This window comes from Chiloscyllium plagiosum, unplaced genomic scaffold, assembly GCF_037043375.1.
Source record: "Chiloscyllium plagiosum isolate Xiang-an unplaced genomic scaffold, Cpla_swu_hap1 HiC_scaffold_7, whole genome shotgun sequence".
Taxonomy (NCBI): domain Eukaryota; kingdom Metazoa; phylum Chordata; class Chondrichthyes; order Orectolobiformes; family Hemiscylliidae; genus Chiloscyllium; species Chiloscyllium plagiosum.
The window spans coordinates 113,562,866-113,580,602 of record NW_028270145.1 but is presented as its reverse complement, the minus strand read 5'-3'; the positions used below and the strand labels follow the sequence as shown (position 1 = coordinate 113,580,602).

Below are 17,737 nucleotides of genomic sequence, written 5' to 3'. Positions count from 1 at the left end.
CACCTGGGCCGGACTGGAACCAATGTCCGGGGTGAGGGGCGTTGAATCTTCCTAACGCTGTTGGGGAAGGTTTAAACTAATGCGGCGGGGGGATGGGAACCAAATGAGGAGGTTAGTGGACAATAAGGAGGTAGTAACTAAAAGTTATAAGGAAGTAGAAAATGAAGTCAACGTGACTAAGGGGAAGAGTAGGCAGGGAGCAGACGATGAATGCAAAGGGTTTTGGTGGCCTGTGGCACATGTCTTTTAATGCAACAAGTGTAATAGGTAAGGCAGATGAACTTCAGGCTTGAATTAGTACCTGGGAGCATGATGTTATTGCTATTACTGAGACTTGGTTGAGGGAAGGGCATAATTGGCAACTAAATATTTCAGGATATCAATGCTTCAAGCGGAATAGACAGGGAGGTAAAAGGAGTGGAGGAGTTGGATTACTGGCCAGAGTGTATATCATAGCTGTGCTGAAGGAGGGCACTATGGAGGACTCGAGCAGTGAGACAATATGGGCAGAGCTCAGAAATAGTAAGGGTGCGGTAACAATATTGGGGCTGTATTACATGCCTCCCAACAGCAGCGTGAGATAGAGGTACAAATATGTAAAGAGATTATGGAAAGACGTAGGAGCGACACGGTGGTGGTGATGGGAGATTTTAATTTCCCAACATTGACTAGGATTCACTTAGTGTTACAGATCTAGATGGGGCAAAATTTGTAAGGAGCATCCAGGAGGGTTTTCTCGAGCAGTATGTAAATAGTCCAACTTGGGAAGGGACCATACTGAACCTGGTCTTGAGGAGTGAGCCCGGCCAGGTGGTTGAAGTTTCAGTAGAGGATTACATTGGGAATAATGATCACAATTCCGTAAGTTTTAGAATACTCATGAACAAAGACAAGTGTGGTCCTAAAGGAAGAGTGCTAAATTGGGGGAAGAGCTGGAAATGTGTTGCTGGAAAAGCGCAGCAGGTCAGACAGCATCCAGGGAACAGGAGAATCGCATTTCAGGCATAAGCCCTTCTTCAGGAAATTGGGGGAAGGCCAACTATACCAAAATTTGGCAGGAGCTGGGGAGTGTGGCAGCTGTTTGAAAGTAAATCCACATTTGATTTCTCCATCAGCCATATCCTTCATATGCAGGAAATTAGTTCAGCCAGAGCTCTTGTTAGATTGCATTAAGGCTCTGGAGCTGCGGATGGATTCAATTTGGAGCATACGCGATGATATGTGGGAGGCTTTTAAAGAGAGGTTGATTATCATGCAGGAGAGATATGTCCCTGTGAAAGTGAGAGATAGAAATGGCAAGGTTAGGGAACCATGGATGACAGGTGAAATTGTGAGACTAGCTAAGAGGAAAAAGGAAGCATACATAAGGTCTAGGCAACTGAAGGCAAACAAAGCTTTGGAGAATATCAGGAATATAGGACCAATCTGAAATGAGGAATTAACAGGGCTAAAAGGAGTCATGAGATATCTTTAGCGAACAGGTTTAAGGAAAATCCCAAATCATATATAAGGAGCAAGAGAGTAACTAGAAAAAAAAAGGAGTTGGCCCACTTAAGGACAAAGGAGGATAGTTTTGCAAAGAGTCAGAGAAAATGGATGAGATTCTTAATAAGTACTTTGCATTGGTATTCACCGAGGAGAGGTACATGATGGATGATGAGGTTAGGGAATCGAGGTTTGATTACTCTAGGTCAAGTTGGCAAAACGAGGGAGGAAGTGTTGGGTATTCGAAAAGGCATTAAGGTGGACAAGCCCCCAGACCAGGATGGGATCTATCTAAGGATACTGAGGGAAATGAGAAAGGAAATAGTTGGGGCCTTAACAGATATCTTTGCAGCATCTTTGAACACTGGTGAGGTCCCAGAGGACTGGAAAATTGGAAATATTGTCCCTTTGTTTAAGAAAAGTAGCAGGGATAATCCAAGTAATTACAGAACAGTGAGCCTGACATCAGAGGTAGGGAAGCTGCTGGCGAAGATACTGAGGGATAGGGCCTATTCCCATTTGGAAAATAAAATGTGCAACATGGTTTTGTACAGGGAAGGTCATGTCTTACCAACTTATAGAGTAAAGAACAAATAGAATTCTTTGAGGAAGTGACAAAGTTGATTGATGAGAAAAGGGCTGTTAAAATCATATACACGAACTCCAGTAAGGCGTTCTATGAAGTTCCACATGGTTGGCTGATGGAGAAGTGAAGTCACATGGGATCCAGGGTGGTAAAAACAATGACTGCAGATGCTGGAAACCAGATTCTGGATCAGTGGTGCTGGAAGAGCACAGCAGTTCAGGCAGCATCCGAAAAGCTTCGAAATCGACGTTTCGGGCAAAAGCCCTTCATCAGGAATAAAGGCAGAGAGCCTGAAGCGTGGAGAGATAAGCTAGAGGAGGGTGGGGGTGGGGATAGAGTAGCATAGAGTACAATAGGTCAGTGGGGGAGGAGATGAAGGTGATAGGTCAGGGAGGAGAGGGTGGAGTGGATAGGTGGAAAAGGAGCTGGGCAGGTCGGACAAGTCCGGACAAGTCAAGGGGATCGTGTTGCTGGAGGTTAGAAACTAGGATGAGGTGGGGGAAGGGGAAATGAGGAAGCTGTTGAAATCCACATTGATGCCCTGGGGTTGAAGTGTTCCGAGGCGGAAGATGAGGCGTTCTTCTTCCATGCGTCTGGTGGTGAGGGAGCGGCGGTGGAGGAGGCCCAGCACCTCCATATCCTCGGCAGAGTGGGAGGGGGAGTTGAAATGTTGAGCCACGGGGTGGTTTGGTTGATTGGTGCGGGGTCTCGGAGATGTTCCCTAAAGCGCTCTGCTAGGAGACGCCCAGTCTCCCCAATGTAGAGGAGACCGCATCGGGAGCAACGGATACAATACATGATATGTGTGGATGTGCAGGTAAAACTTTGATGGATGTGGAAGGCTCCTTTAGGGCCTTGGATGGAGGTGAAGGAGGAGGTGTGGGCACAGGTTTTACAGTTCCTGCGGTGGCACGGGAAAGTGCCAGGATGGGAGGGTGGGTCGTAGGAGGGCGTGGACCTGACCAGGTAGTCACGGAGGGAACGGTCTTTGCGGAAGGCGGAGAGGGGTGGGGAGGGAAATATATCCCTGATGGTGGGGAGGTGGCGGAAATGTCGGCGGATGATTTGGTTTATGCGAAGGTTGGTAGGGTGGAAGGTGAGCACCAGGGGCGGTTTGTCCTTGTTGCGGTTTGAGGGGTTGGGTCTGAGGGCGGAGGTGCGGGATGTGGACGAGATGCGTTGGAGGGCATCTTTAACCACGTGGGAAGGGAAATTGCGGTCTCTAAAGAAGGAGGCCATCTGGTGTGTTCTATGGTGGAATTGATCCTCCTGGGAGCAGATATGGCGGAGGCGGAGGAATTGGGAATATGGGATGGCATTTTTGCAAGAGGTAGGGTGGGAAGAGGTGTAATCCAGGTAGCTGTGAGAGTCAGTGGGTTTGTAGAAAATATCAGTGTCAAGTCGGTCGTCACTGATGGAGATGGAGAGGTCCAGGAAGGGGAGGGAGGTGTCAGAGATGGTCCAGGTAAATTTAAGGTCAGGGTGGAATGTGTTGGTGAAGTTGATGAATTGCTCAACCTCCTCGCGGGAGCACGAGGTGGCGCCAATGCAGTCATCAATGTAGCGGAGGAAGAAGTGGGGAGTGGTGCCGGTGTAATTACGGAAGATCAACTGCTCTACGTAGCCAACAAAGAGACAGGCATAGCTGGGGCCCATACGTGTGCCCATGGCTACCCCTTTGGTCTGGAGGAAGTGGGAGGATTCAAAGGAGAAATTGTTAAGGGTGAGGACCAGTTCGGCCAAACGAATGAGAGTGTCGGTGGAGGGGTACTGTTGGGAACGTCTGGAGAGGAAAAAACGGAGGGCTTGGAGGCCCTGGTCATGGCGGATGGAGGTGTAGAGGGATTGGATATCCATGGTGAAGATGAGGCGTTGGGGCCGGGGAAACGGACGTCTTGGAGGAGGTGGAGGGCGTGGCTGGTGTCTCGAACGTATGTGGGGAGTTCCTGGACTAGGGGGGATAGGACAGTGTCGAGGTAGGTAGAGATGAGTTCAGTGGGGCAGGAGCATGTTGAGACAATGGGTCGGCCAGGGTGGTCAGGTTTGTGGATCTTGGGAAGGAGGTAGAACCGGGCAGTGCGGGATTCCCGGACTACGAGGTTGGAAGCTGTGGGTGGGAGATCTCCTGAGGTGATGAGGTTCTGTATGGTCTGGGAGATGATGGTTTGGTGATGGGGGGTGGGGTCATGGTCAAGGGGGCGGTAAGAAGAGGTGCCCTCTACACCTCCATCCGCCATGACCAGGGCCTCCAAGCCCTCCGTTTTTTCCTCTCCAGATGTTCCCAACAGTACCCCTCCACCGACACTCTCATTCGTTTGGCCGAACTGGTCCTCACCCTTAACAATTTCTCCTTTGAATCCTCCCACTTCCTCCAGACCAAAGGGGTAGCCATGGGCACACGTATGGGCCCCAGCTATGCCTGTCTCTTTGTTGGCTACGTAGAGCAGTTGATCTTCCGTAATTACACCGGCACCACTCCCCACCTCTTCCTCCGCTACATTGATGACTGCATTGGCGTCGCCTCGTGCTCCCACGAGGAGGTTGAGCAATTCATCAACTTCACCAACACATTCCACCCTGACCTTAAATTTACCTGGACCATCTCTGACACCTCCTCCCCTTCCTGGACCTCTCCATCTCCATCAGTGACGACCGACTTGACACTGACATTTTCTACAAACCCACCGACTCCCACAGCTACCTGGATTACACCTCTTCCCACCCTACCTCTTGCAAAAATGCCATCCCGTATTCCCAATTCCTCCGCCTCCGCCGTATCTGCTCCCAGGAGGAGCAATTCCACCATAGAACACACCAGATGGCCTCCTTCTTTAGAGACCGCAATTTCCCTTCCCACGTGGTTAAAGATGCCCTCCAACACATCTCGTCCACATCCCGCACCTCCGCCCTCAGACCCAACCCCTCAAACCGCAACAAGGACAGAATGCCCCTGGTGCTCACCTTCCACCCTACCAACCTTCGCATAAACCAAATCATCCGCCGACATTTCCGCCACCTCCAAACAGACCCCACCACCAGGGATATATTTCCCTCCCCACCCCTCTCCGCCTTCCGCAAAGACCGTTCCCTCCGTGACTACCTGGTCAGGTCCACGCCCTCCTACAACCCACCCTCCCATCCTGGCACTTTCCCCTGCCACCGCAGGAACTGTAAAACCTGTGCCCACACCTCCTCCTTCACCTCCATCCAAGGCCCTAAAGGAGCCTTCCACATCCATCAAAGTTTTACCTGCACATCCACTCATATCATTTATTGTATCCGTTGCTCCCGATGCGGTCTCCTCTACATTGGGGAGACTGGGCGCCTCCTAGCAGAGCGCTTTAGGGAACATCTCCGAGACACCCGCACCAATCAACCAAACCGCCCCGTGGCTCAACATTTCAACTCCCCCTCCCACTCTGCCGAGGACATGGAGGTCCTGGGCCTTCTTCACCGCCGCTCCCTCACCACCAGACGCATGGAAGAAGAACGCCTCATCTTCCGCCTCGGAACACTTCAACCCCAGGGCATCAATGTGGATTTCAACAGCTTCCTCATTTCCCCTTCCCCCACCTCATCCTAGTTTCTAACCTCCAGCAACACGATCCCCTTGACTTGTCCGGACTTGTCCGACCTGCCCAGCTCCTTTTCCACCTATCCACTCCACCCTCTCCTCCCTGACCTATCACCTTCATCTCCTCCCCCACTGACCTATTGTACTCTATGCTACTCTATCCCCACCCCCACCCTCCTCTAGCTTATCTCTCCACGCTTCAGGCTCTCTGCCTTTATTCCTGATGAAGGGCTTTTGCCCGAAACGTCGATTTCTAAGCTTTTCGGATGCTCCTGGGATCCAGGGTGTACTATCTAAATGGATAAAGAACTGGCTGGGCAACAGGAGACAGAGAGCAGTAGTGTAAGTGAGTTTCTCAAAATGGAGAACTGTGACCACTGTTGTTTGTGATATACGTGATTTGGAGGAAGGAACAGGTGGTCTGATTAGCAAGTTGGCTGAGGACACTATGATTGGTGGAGCAGCAGATAATGAAGGGGACTGTCAGAGAATGTAGCAGAATATAGATAATTTGGAGAGTTAGGCAGAGAAAAGGCAGATGGAGTTCAATCTGGGCAAATGCGAGGTGATGCATTTTGGAAGGTACAATTCAAGAACGAGCTGGAAATGGAAACGTCCTGGGGAAAATTGATGTATAGAGAGATCTCGGTGTTCAGGTCCATTGTTCCCTGAAGGTGGCAACGCAGGTCTATAGATTGGTGAATAAGGTACATGGCATGCTTTCCTTCATCAGACAGGGTATCAAGTACAAGAGTTGGCAGGTCATGTTACAGTTGTATAAGTCTTTGGTTCAGCCACATTTGGAATACTGCGGACAGTTCTGGTCGCCACATTACCAAAAGGATATTGATGCTTTCGACAGGGTGAAGAAGAGTTTCACTAGGACGTTGCCTGGTATGGAGGGCACTAGCTATGAAGAGAGGTTGAGCAGATTAGGATTATTTTCATTAGAAAGATGGAAGTTGACCTGACCGAGGGCTACAAAATCATGAGGGATAGAGACAGGGTGGATAGAAAGAAGCTTTTTCCCAGAATGGGGGACTCAATTACGCGGGGTCACAACTTCAAACTGATAGGGGAAAGGCTTAGGAAAGACATGAATGGAAGGTTCTTTACACAGAGAGTCATGGATGCCTGGAACATGTTGCCAGCGGAGGTGGTAGAAGCGGGCACAACAGCATCATTTAGCACATATCTAGGCAGATACATGAATGGGCAGGGAACAGAGGGATAGAGACACTTAGAAAATAGGCGACAGGTTTAGATAGAGGATCAGGATCGGCACAGGCTTGAAAGGCCGAAGGGCCTGTTCATGTGCTGTAATTTTCTTTGTTCTTTGAAGTAAGCCATCAGCCCTTCAAGTCTGTTCCGTCATGCTATTCAATTATGGCTGATCCTCTAGCTCAATGCCATATTTCCACTTTCACCCCGTACCCTTTAGTGCCTTGAACGTCTAGAAAATCATGCTGCTTGGATAAGAAGGTATGAGCTATAAACAGCAGCTAGAAAACCTCTCTCGAGCAGACTGGGCAGAGGGAGACCTGATACAAGTTTAGATAATTATGAGGGGCAAACAGCTGACAGTCTTAATCTTCTTCCTAGAATTAAAACGTCTAATATTAGACCCTGTGCATTGAACAAAAGAGGGTGAAAGTTCAAAGGAGATGTGAGGGGCAAGTGCTTTTACACAGAGAATGGTAGATGCCTGGAACACCCTACCAGGGGTGGTGATGGAGGCAGATACAATAGGGGCAGGTAAGGAGTTTTTAGATAAGTACATGAACAAGAAAGGAATGGACAAATATGGACCATGGGCAGGCAGAAGGGATTCGTTTAATTTGGCAAAATGCTCGGCACAACATTGTGGGCCAAAGAGCCAGTTCCTGTGTTGTCCTGATCAGTGTTCTGTTGTCATTTCAATGCTACCAAATCAGAGCCTGTGTTTTGGTTTTAAGAATTATTTAGATGCATACATTTACAACATGAATCAATCTGCTTGGATGTTTCTGACATAGCCCTCTGGAATTAGAATGTAGGTCTTCTAGTTTTGAGGTAGAGATGCCACCACTGCACTACAAGAGCCCTCAGTGGCCAGGAAGGTTGGCTAATGGTAGAGGTTCAGCCAAGATCTCACTGAAAGTTGGGGTAGGGCTAGAGGAGTCAAATGTCATACTCTAGCCCCTTATCCTTGCGATCTTACCCTGATATTAAGTGCCTGTCTCCCCAGCTCACAACAAACATCAAGCAATGATTGATTTTCTCAATTCCCAGGTGCTTCTCACTCTGCAACAAGGCATGACATCTGGGGGCATGAAACCCCACCCCTCAGTCGCTGAACGGAGTTCTCTGTGTCTCCTGGTGTAAATCTGAATGACAGTAGTGACCCCTCCCTTCATTCCGACCCAGAGGGAACAACGTCAATGGTTCGAATGTGGCTTGACTTATGACTTACCAGACACGGTCACTTCAAACTTGACTGAGTCGTCAATTGCGTCACACAGGTACATCCCTCGGTCCCCCAGTGTAACCTGGCGGATAGTCAGCCTCCTGTAGCCTCTGTTTACTTCCATTGTGGACCTCTTGGTCTGGGCCATCTCGACCCCATCCTTGTACCATCTCACCGTGGCCTCTGGCCGTGAGAGTTCACATGACAGGACAATCTCGCTCCCGGTCAGTACACTCAACACCGGCGAGGAATGGTTCATGATTCTTATAGGAGGCTCTGGATCCAACACAAACAAAGAGTGAGAGAGAGACAAAGAGGAAGAGTGTGTGTGTGTGTGTGAGAGAGAGAGAGAGAGAGATAGACAGAAAAAGAAAGAAAGAGAAAGCAGTGGGAGGATTTGGGCAAGGAAGATACAAATGGAGAGAGTGAAATAGAGGAGAAAAGAGAAAAAAAGTGAGAGAATGTGGGAAAAGAAGAGAAAATAAGAGAGATTGTGAGGAAGAGTCGAGGAATGACGGAACATAAAACAGTGAGACTGCGTTGGACACTTGGACAGAGAGTGGAAAAGCAGAAAGAGACTTATTGCGAAGAATCCCTGTCCACAGTGCTCTCCTGGATTTGTGTTACAGTAATAGTGACCTGGTCACTCTGTTCAAGGTGAGACATTCATGTGGTGTTCAGAGGAACAAGAATGCTCTTGTTGATAAATGATTTGGAGAAGCCGGTGTTGGACTAGGGTGTACAATGTTAAAAATCACACACCAGATTATAGTCCAATATGTTTATTTGGAAGCACTTGTTTTCGGAGCACTGCCCCTTCATCAGGTGATTGTGGAGAGTAATATTGTAAGACACAGAGTTGAAGCACTATAAAGTTTTGCTATAAATTGTTGTGTGATTTTTAACCTTGTTGTGACACACAAAGAATTTTTTTCTGGTCTTCTTCAAATATGACACTGATATTGTGAAAAATACATCCACAACAATGGGCTAAACTCAAGATTAGGAGCCAACAACTTCAGACAATGATCAGGAGACATTTCTTCCCCTCAGGAAATGACAAACGTTTGGAATTCCCCACAGTAGAGGAAAGTAGATCCTCACTCATTGAGGTATATTCAAGATTGGTATAGAGAGATTGCTTGACTCTTCACAATTGAGGGAAATGTAAAAACTAAGAGCTGAAGGAAGTCATTCAGTGCTTCAAGGCTGCTCTGTCATTACATATAATTATGGCTGATCCTCTATCTCAATGCTATATTCCCACTTTCTTCCCATACCCTTTGATGCCTAGAACATCGAGAAGTGACTGCTGCCTCAATTAGAGGGCATGAGCTATTGCGAGAGGCGAGAGAAACTAGGGTTATTTTCTCTGGAGTAGTGCAGGCTGAGGGGAGGGATCTGATTAAAGTTTACAAAACAATGAGAGGCTTAGAAAGGGTTAACAGTCAGAATAATTTTCCACGAGTTGAAATGTCTAATACTTGAGGACATACACTTAAGATAAGAAATGAGGTGTGAGGGGCAAGTAATTTTACACTGAGCAGTAGATGTCAGGAACACGCTGCTAGGGTTAGTGGTGGGGCAGTTACAATAGGTGTGTTTTGATGCTTGTGGTTAAGTACATGAATAAGCAAGGAAAGGAGGAACATGGGTCATGCGCAATCAAAAGGGATTTGTTTAATTTGGCACCATGTTCGGCACAATATTGTGAGCCGAAAGGGCTGGTTCCTGTGCTGTATTGTTTCATGTTCGAAATGTTTACTATGTCCATTGCTCTCAATATGGGCTCCTCCACATTGGGTAGACAGGATGCCAACTCACGGAATGTTTTCAACGAACATCTCTGGTATACATGAACCAAAAACCCCACTGCCCTGTGGCCAACCACTTCAACTCCTTCTCCCACTCCTCCAAGGACATGCAAGTCTTGGGCTTCTTCCATCATTAAATCCTAGCCACCTGACACCTGGAGGAAGAACTTCTCATCTTCTGCCTTGGGACCCTCTAACCACATGACATCAACGCCAATTTCACCAGCTTTCTCATCTCTCCTGCCCCCACCACATCCCAGACCCAATCCTCCAACTCGGCACTGCCCTCTTGAACTGTTCCACCTGTCCATCTTCCTTCCCACCTGTTCACTCCACACTCCACTCCGAACTTTCGCCATCACTCCCCCTCCCCCACACCTGCATCCATCTATTGCCTTCTCAGCTACATTCACCCCAGTCCTAGTCCAACCCTCCTATTTATCTCTCGGCCTTCTCCCCCACCTCTCCCCACATTCCTGATGAAGGGCTTACGCCCAAAAATCAATTCTCCTCCACCTCAGATGCTGCCTGACCTGCTGAGCTTTTCCAGCGCCACACTTTTCAACCATGTTCTAACTAAATCTAACTCATTCTTAAAAACAAAACACGCAGGCTCTGGGCCACTACTATTAAAATGACGTAGGTGTGACATGACATGCTTCAACTGGGATTAGAATCTGGATCTTCTAGGTCTGAGTTAGAAATGCCACCACAAGAGCCCTAAGTAACCTGCAAGGTTGGTTAAAGGTAAAGATTCAATCATTATCTAATTGAAAGTCAGGGAAGGCTTGAGAGGTCAAATGTCCTACTCCTGCTCCATATCTGTGAGATCTTATCCTGGTATCCTAATTAAAGACTAACTGTGTTTCCCCAACTCACAACAAATATCAGACAATAAAGCATTTTCTCAATTCCAAGGCAGTTTTGGTTCTGCAACAAGACATAACATCTGGATGCGTGAAAACACATCCCTGAGATCATGAAGGCAGTTCTGTGTCTACTGTTATAAATCTTAATGACAGCAGTGACCCCCATCCAGACAGAACGATGTCAATACTTCAACTGTGGCTTCACTTAGGACTCACCGGACACAGTCACTTCAAACTTGGCCGCGTCATCGATTGCATCACACAGATATATTCCTCCGTCCCCCACTGTAACCTGGCGGATGGTCAGTCTCCTGCGTCTTCCATCCACCTCCATCCTGCAGTTCTCGTTCTGCTTCACTTCAACCCCATCCTTGTACCAACTCACCTCGGCCTTGGGCCGAGAGAGCTCACACGTCAGGACAACCTCAGCCCCAGTCAGTACACTCAACACTGGAGACGAACTGTTGATGATTCTTACCGGAGGTTCTAGATACAACACAAAAGGGGAGAGAAAGTATGTGAGTGACAATGACAGAGAGGGGGAGGGAGAGAAATTGGAAAAATTGAGGGCGGAAGATCTAAATGGAGAGAGTAAAATAAAGAGGAACAAAGGGAGGAAGTGAAAGAGCAAAAATGAGGGAAAGGAAGAGAAAATTAGCAAGACTGGGAGGAAGGGACAAGGAAGGAGGAAACATAAACAGCAAGGGTGCACTGGTGATTTGGACAGAGAGGGGAAGAGCAGAAAGAAGCTGGTTGTGAAGAGTCCTTGTCCCCAGTGCTCTCTTTGGTTTGTGTTACTGTAAGGCTGACCCTACCACACTGCAGAAGGTGAGATACGGATATGACATTCAGAGGGACAAGAATGCTTTTGTTCTGACATACAAAGCTTTTTTCTGCTCTTCTTTCATCAGGGCCACTGATGTTGTGAAAAATACAACAATGCTCTATTCGCAGGATAAGGGGCCCGCCATTTCAGATGATGATGAGGAGACAGTTCTTCCTTCAGCTTGTGATAAATCTTTGAAATTCTCCATACCAGAGGAATGTGGAACCTTGAGGTTTATTGAGGTATATCCAAAACCGGGATTGAGAGATTGCTTGACAATTCACAATTGAGAGAGACATGGAAACTAAGAGCTGAAGTAAGCCATCACCCATTCATGTCTACTCCATCATGCCATACAATTATGGCTGATCCTCTAGCTCAATGCCATATTCCCACTTTCACCCATACCCTTTGATGCCTTGAATGTCCAGAAATGGATGCCGACTGGGTTAGAAGGTCTGACCTATAAGGAGTGCCTGGAAAAATAAGGGTTGTTTTCTCTGGAGCATACGAAGCTGATGGGAGACTTGATAGAAGTTTATAAAATTATGAGAGGCAAAGGGCTGACAGTCTGAATCTCCTCCTCAGAGTTGAAATGTCTAATACTAGAACCCGTAGGAGTATGCTTAAGAAGGAAATCAGGAGGGCAAAAAAGGGACATGAGATAGCTTTGGCAAATAGAGTTAAGGAGAATCCAAAGGGAATCTATGAAGACATTAAGGACAAAGGAGTAACTAGGGAGAGAATAGATCAGCAAGGCAGCCTATATTGAGACAGGGAAGGTACGAAATGAGTATTTTGCATCAGTGTTTACTGTGGAGAAGGTCATGGAAGATATAGAATGTAGGGAAACAGATGGTGACAGCTTGAAAAATCTCCATGTTACTGGACGTCTTAAAATGCAAAAAAGTGGATAGATCCTCAGGGTCTAGAACTCTGTGGGCTGCTAGGGAAGTAATTGCAGGCCCCTTGCCAAGATATTTGTATCACCGATAGTCACTAGTGAGGTGCCGGAAAAATGGAGGTTGGCTAACTTGAAGCCACGATTTAAGAAAGGTGGTAAGGAAAAGCCAGGAAACTATAGACTAGTGAGCCTGACATTGGTAGTGGGCAAGTTGTTGGAGTGAATCCGGAAGGACAGGATTTAAATGCATTTGGCAAGGCAAGGACTGATTAGGGATAGTCAACATGGCTTTATGCAAGGGAAATCATGTCTCACAAACTTGATTGAGTTCTTTGAAGTAACGAAGAGGACAAATTAGGTCATCCCTATCTCTGTAATCTTCTCAAACGTCACCATCCTTCAGGATTTCTGAGCTCTTTCTATTCTTATCTATTGATGCTCTTGATTTCAATCATCCTAGCCTCACTGCTTACCATGCCTTCAATTTCCTCAGAAACCATAAGACCATAAGTCATAGGAGCATAAATTAGGCCATTCAGCCCATTGAGTCTGCTCAACTAATAATTTATGGCTGATAACTTTCTCAACCCCATTCTCCCACTTTCTTCCTATAACCTTTGATCCCCATGGTAGTCAAGAACCTATCTAACTCAGTCTTAAATATATTCAATAACCTGGCCTCCACAGCCTTCTGTGGCAATGAATTCCATAGATTCACCACTCTCTGGCTGAAGACATTTCTCCTTATCTCCATTCTAAAAGGCCTTCCCTTTACTTTAAGGTTATATCCTTGGGTCCTAGTCTCTCTTATGAATGGAAACATGTTCCCAACATCTACTCTTTCCAGGCCATTCAGTTTTCCGTATGTTTCAATTAGATCCCCCCTCATCCTTCTAAACACCAACAAGTATAAAGCCAGAGTCCTCAAACGTTCCACATATGTTAAGCTTTTCATTCCTTGGATCATTTTCATGAACCTTCTCTGAAAACGCTCCAGTACATCCTTCCTGAGAAATGGGGCCCAAAACTGCAGACAATATTCCAAATGTAGTCTGACCAGAGCATTATAGAGCCTTAGAAGTACATCCCTGCTTTTATATTCAAGTCCTCTCAAAACAAATGCCATCATTGCACTTGCCTTCCTAACTACTGATTCAACCTGCAAGTTTACCTTGCAAGAATCCTGAATTTGAATTCCCAAATCTTTTTGAAAGTGAGCAGACTTATTGTCCAACTCTGCAAAAAGTGTGACATTTGTGAGTGTGACAACCCTTCCCTGAGATCCTGTCATGATTTCTGTGTCTCCTGTTGTAACTCTGAATGAATTTTTTTCACTTGAAACTAAGAGGCGACCTGTTAGAAGGTTACAAAATTATGAGAGGCATAGATAGAAGGGATAGCTGGGTTTTTTTTCCAGGGAGAACTGTTAATTATTAGGGGACATAGGTTTATGGTAAAAGGGGGAAAGTTTCAAGGAGATGTAAGGGCAAATGCTTTCACATGGGGTGTTAGTGCATTCGCAAGCACCTGTCAGAAGAGGTGGGAGAAATAGATACAATAGCAACATTTAAGTGGCATCTTGATAGATACATGAAAGGACAGGGAACAGAGGGATACAGGTCAAACAGGACTACCTGTATGCTAAACAACATACAATTGATAGACACAGCTAAGCAATCCCAAACCCAAATGATCAGGTATATGATTTGGAGTCATGCGGCATCCAGTCATCAATAGTAGTGGACAAATTTGTGGAGGAGGGTCCACAAATCTGCCGATTTTAAATGATGGAAGAGCACAACAACATACAGGTGCAAAAGATAAGGCTGCTGCATTCACAGCAAACTTCAGATAAAAGTGGCAAGGTTCTTGCAAGGATGCCTGCCTTGAAGAAGTTTTCCTCCTCTCTCTACAAGAATCTCAGGGAGTCTCTCTCCCACTGCAACTCCCAGGTCATTTCACCTATTGTACTCTATGCTACTCTCTCCCCACCCCCACCCTCCTCTAGCTTATCTCTCCACGCTTCAGGCTCTCTGCCTTTATTCCTGATGAAGGGCTTTTGCCCGAAACGTCGATTTTGCCTGTCCTCGGATGCTGCCTGAATTGCTGTGCTCTTCCAGCACCACTGATCCAGAACCCGATGATCCATCACAGCCTCCTCCTAGGATACCCAGAAATACAGATACCAGTCTACAGTAAATTTGATTCACTCCATGTGATATCAAGAAATGGTTAGAGGCACTAGATACTATAAAGGCTATGGGCCCTGACAACATTCCAGCAACAGTACTGAAAACCTATGTTCCAGAACTTTTCAGTCCCCTAGTCAAGCTGTTCCAGTACAGTTACAACACTGCCATCTACCATTGTGGAAAATTGCTCATGTATGGGAAGTCCTCAAAAAACAGAACAAATCCAAGCAGGCCAATTACCAATACATCAGTCTCGTCTTGATCATGAGTAAAGCGATGAACGGCGTCATCAAAATGATATCAAGCAGCACCTGATCAGCAATAACCTACTCAGTTATGCTCAATTGGAGTTCTGCCTAGGTTAGTCAGCTCCTGACCTCATTACAGCCTTGGTTTACACATGGACAACAGAGCTGAATTCCAGAGGGGAAGTGAGAGTGACAGTCCTTGATATCAAGGCTGCATTCGACCAAGTTTACAAAATTATGAGGGGCATGGATAGGATAAATAGGCAAAGTCTTTTCCCTGGGGTCGGGGAGTCCAGAACTAGAGGGCAAAAGGTTTAGGGTGAGAGGGGAAAGATATAAAAGAGACGTTTTCACGCAGAGGGTGGTACGTGTATGGAATGAGCTGCCAGAGGATGTGGTGGAGGCTGTACAATTGCAACATTTAAGAGGCATTTGGATGGGTATGTGAATAGGAAGGGTTTGGAGGGATATGGGCTGGGTGCTGGTAGGTGGGACTAGATTGGGTTGGGATATCTGGTCGGCATGGACGGGTTGGACCGAAGGGTCTGTTTCCATGCTGTACATCTCTATGACTCTAAGTGTGGCATCAAGGAACCCTAGCAAAACTGAAATCAATGGTTATCAGGGCAAACTCTCCACTGGTTGGAGTTGTAGCTGGTATATTGGAAGATGGTTGTCGTTGCTGGAGGTTAGTCATCATGGTTCCAGAACATGTCTTCAGGAGTTCCCCAGGATAGTGTCCAAGGCCCACACATTTTCAGTTGCTTCATCAATAACCCCTCCTCCATCATAAGGTCAGAAGTGGGGATTGTTGCCAATATTTGCATAATGTTCAGCATTATTTGTGACTCCTCAGATGCTGAAGTAGTCCATGTTCAAATGCATCAAAATCTGGACAATATCTAGACTTGTGGCAATATCTAGTGGCAAGTAACATTCACACCATAAAAATTCAAGCAATGACTATCTCTAATAACAGACAATCTAACGACCACCCGTTGACATTCAATGGTGTTACCATCACTGAATCCCCCATTATCAACATCCTGGGTGGGTTACCATTGGCCAGGATCTCAACTGGACTTGCCACATAAACACAATGACTGCAAGAGCAGGTCAGAAGGTAGATCTGCAGGGAGTAACTCACCTTCGGACACCCCAAAGCCCATCACCAACTACAGGAAGAAGTCAGTAGTGTGATGAAATAAAACCCACTTGCCTGGATGGGTGCAGCTTGATCAACACTCAAGAAGCTTGACACCGATAAGGGCAAAACTGTCCACTTGACTTGCACTACATTCGCAAACATCCACTCCATCCAACTACAATATTCACTAGCAACAGTGTGTAAAAAGATCCTTAGACAGCATCTTCCAAACCCACAACCACTTCCATCCAGATGTACAAGTGCAGCAGATTCATGGGAACATCACCACCTGCAAGTTCCCCATCAAGACACTCACCATCCTGATTTGAAAATATAACACCATTCCTTCAGTACTACCAGGTCAAAATCCTGGAATTCCCTCCCTTTGGGCATTGTGGGTCAACAAACAGATGTGGACTGCAGCAGTTCAAGAATGCAGCTCACCACCAGCTTCTCAACAGCAACTAGGGATGCACAATAAATCTGCCAGCCAGTGATGCCCACATCCAATAAGTGAATTTTTAAAAATGCCAACACAGAGGCCAAAGATTTTTAGTTTATAAAGGCATCATGTGTTGATGAAATCTTGGTGGACTGAAGGGCCTGTTCCTCTACCACACCATGACAGCAATGTCCTCTGCCTCCCCACCAAAGGGAATAATATCAATGTTTCGAGTGCAGTTTTACGGAGAACTCCCCAGACATGGTCCCTTCAATCTTGGCCAAGTCATCAACTGAATCACACACATATATGTCCCTTGGTCCCCCATTACAGTCAGACTGATAGTCAGCCTCCTGCACCCTCTGTCCACCTCCATCGTGGACCTCTCACTCTGTTCCACCCCCACCCCATCTTTGTACCATCTCACTTCTGCCTCAGGTTGTGAAAGCTCACAAGAGGACAACCTCACTCCCGGTTAATACACTCAAAACCAGAGACGTACTGTGGACGATTTTCACGAGGGGGTCCAGATGCAACACAGAGTGACAGAGAGAAAGAGAGCAAAGCAAATTACATAAAAGTAAGAAAAAAGGGAGTGTAAAGGAGAGTCAAGTGGAGCAAGGGTGTGATGTGTCTCAGAGAAACAGTGAAGTAGGGAATAGACAAGAGGTATGGACAAAGATCATGAAGTAGAAAGGAAGGGAAATGTAAAAATATAACAGAAGAAAGGATCAGAGAAAGAGATTGAAGGAAGAGAGCGTGAAAGTAAAATGAAGAAATAAATGAGAGAGAAGATCATAATGTGAAAGTGATGCAGAGATTGAAAGAGAGTGAAAAAGAGGGTGAGTTATATTTACCTTGGAAATAATATAGGGCAAATATAACATTGTTGAAAACATGGAATAGAGAATACGTCCATGACCCATTTCCAATGTCTCCATAATGCCTTGAACAATCCCTGTCCATGGTATGCCACCTCTGGTTTGTTTTATCTTAACAGCAACCCTGTCACGCTGCTCAATAGAAGTTCCTAACACGGTGTATTTTAAAATTCATTCATAGAATCTGGGCATCACTGAGTGGGACAGTATTTACTACCCATCCTTAACTGTCCAGAGGGCAGTTACGAGTCAACCACATTCCTGTGGGTCTGGAGTCACAAGTAGGTAGGATGGCAGTTTCCTTCCCTAAAGCACATTTGTGA

General features: G+C 46.4%; 1 protein-coding gene across 18 annotated transcripts in view; it reads right to left on the bottom strand.

Annotated features, from left to right (window-relative positions):
* Positions 1-17,737, bottom strand: part of obsl1a (obscurin like cytoskeletal adaptor 1a) — a 306,290-nt gene that overhangs the window by 182,406 nt on the left and 106,147 nt on the right. For 14 of the 18 annotated variants that reach the window (XM_087989381.1, XM_087989383.1, XM_087989372.1 and 11 more), the window contains 2 exons: positions 10,991-11,260; positions 8,098-8,367 (listed from right to left, as the gene is read on the bottom strand). In XM_087989381.1, the coding sequence (XP_087845507.1) occupies positions 8,098-8,367; positions 10,991-11,260 (540 nt within the window). The remainder of the gene's footprint in view (positions 1-8,097; positions 8,368-10,990; positions 11,261-17,737) is intronic. The other 4 variants (XM_087989386.1, XM_087989378.1, XM_087989388.1 and 1 more) reach the window with 1 other exon arrangement.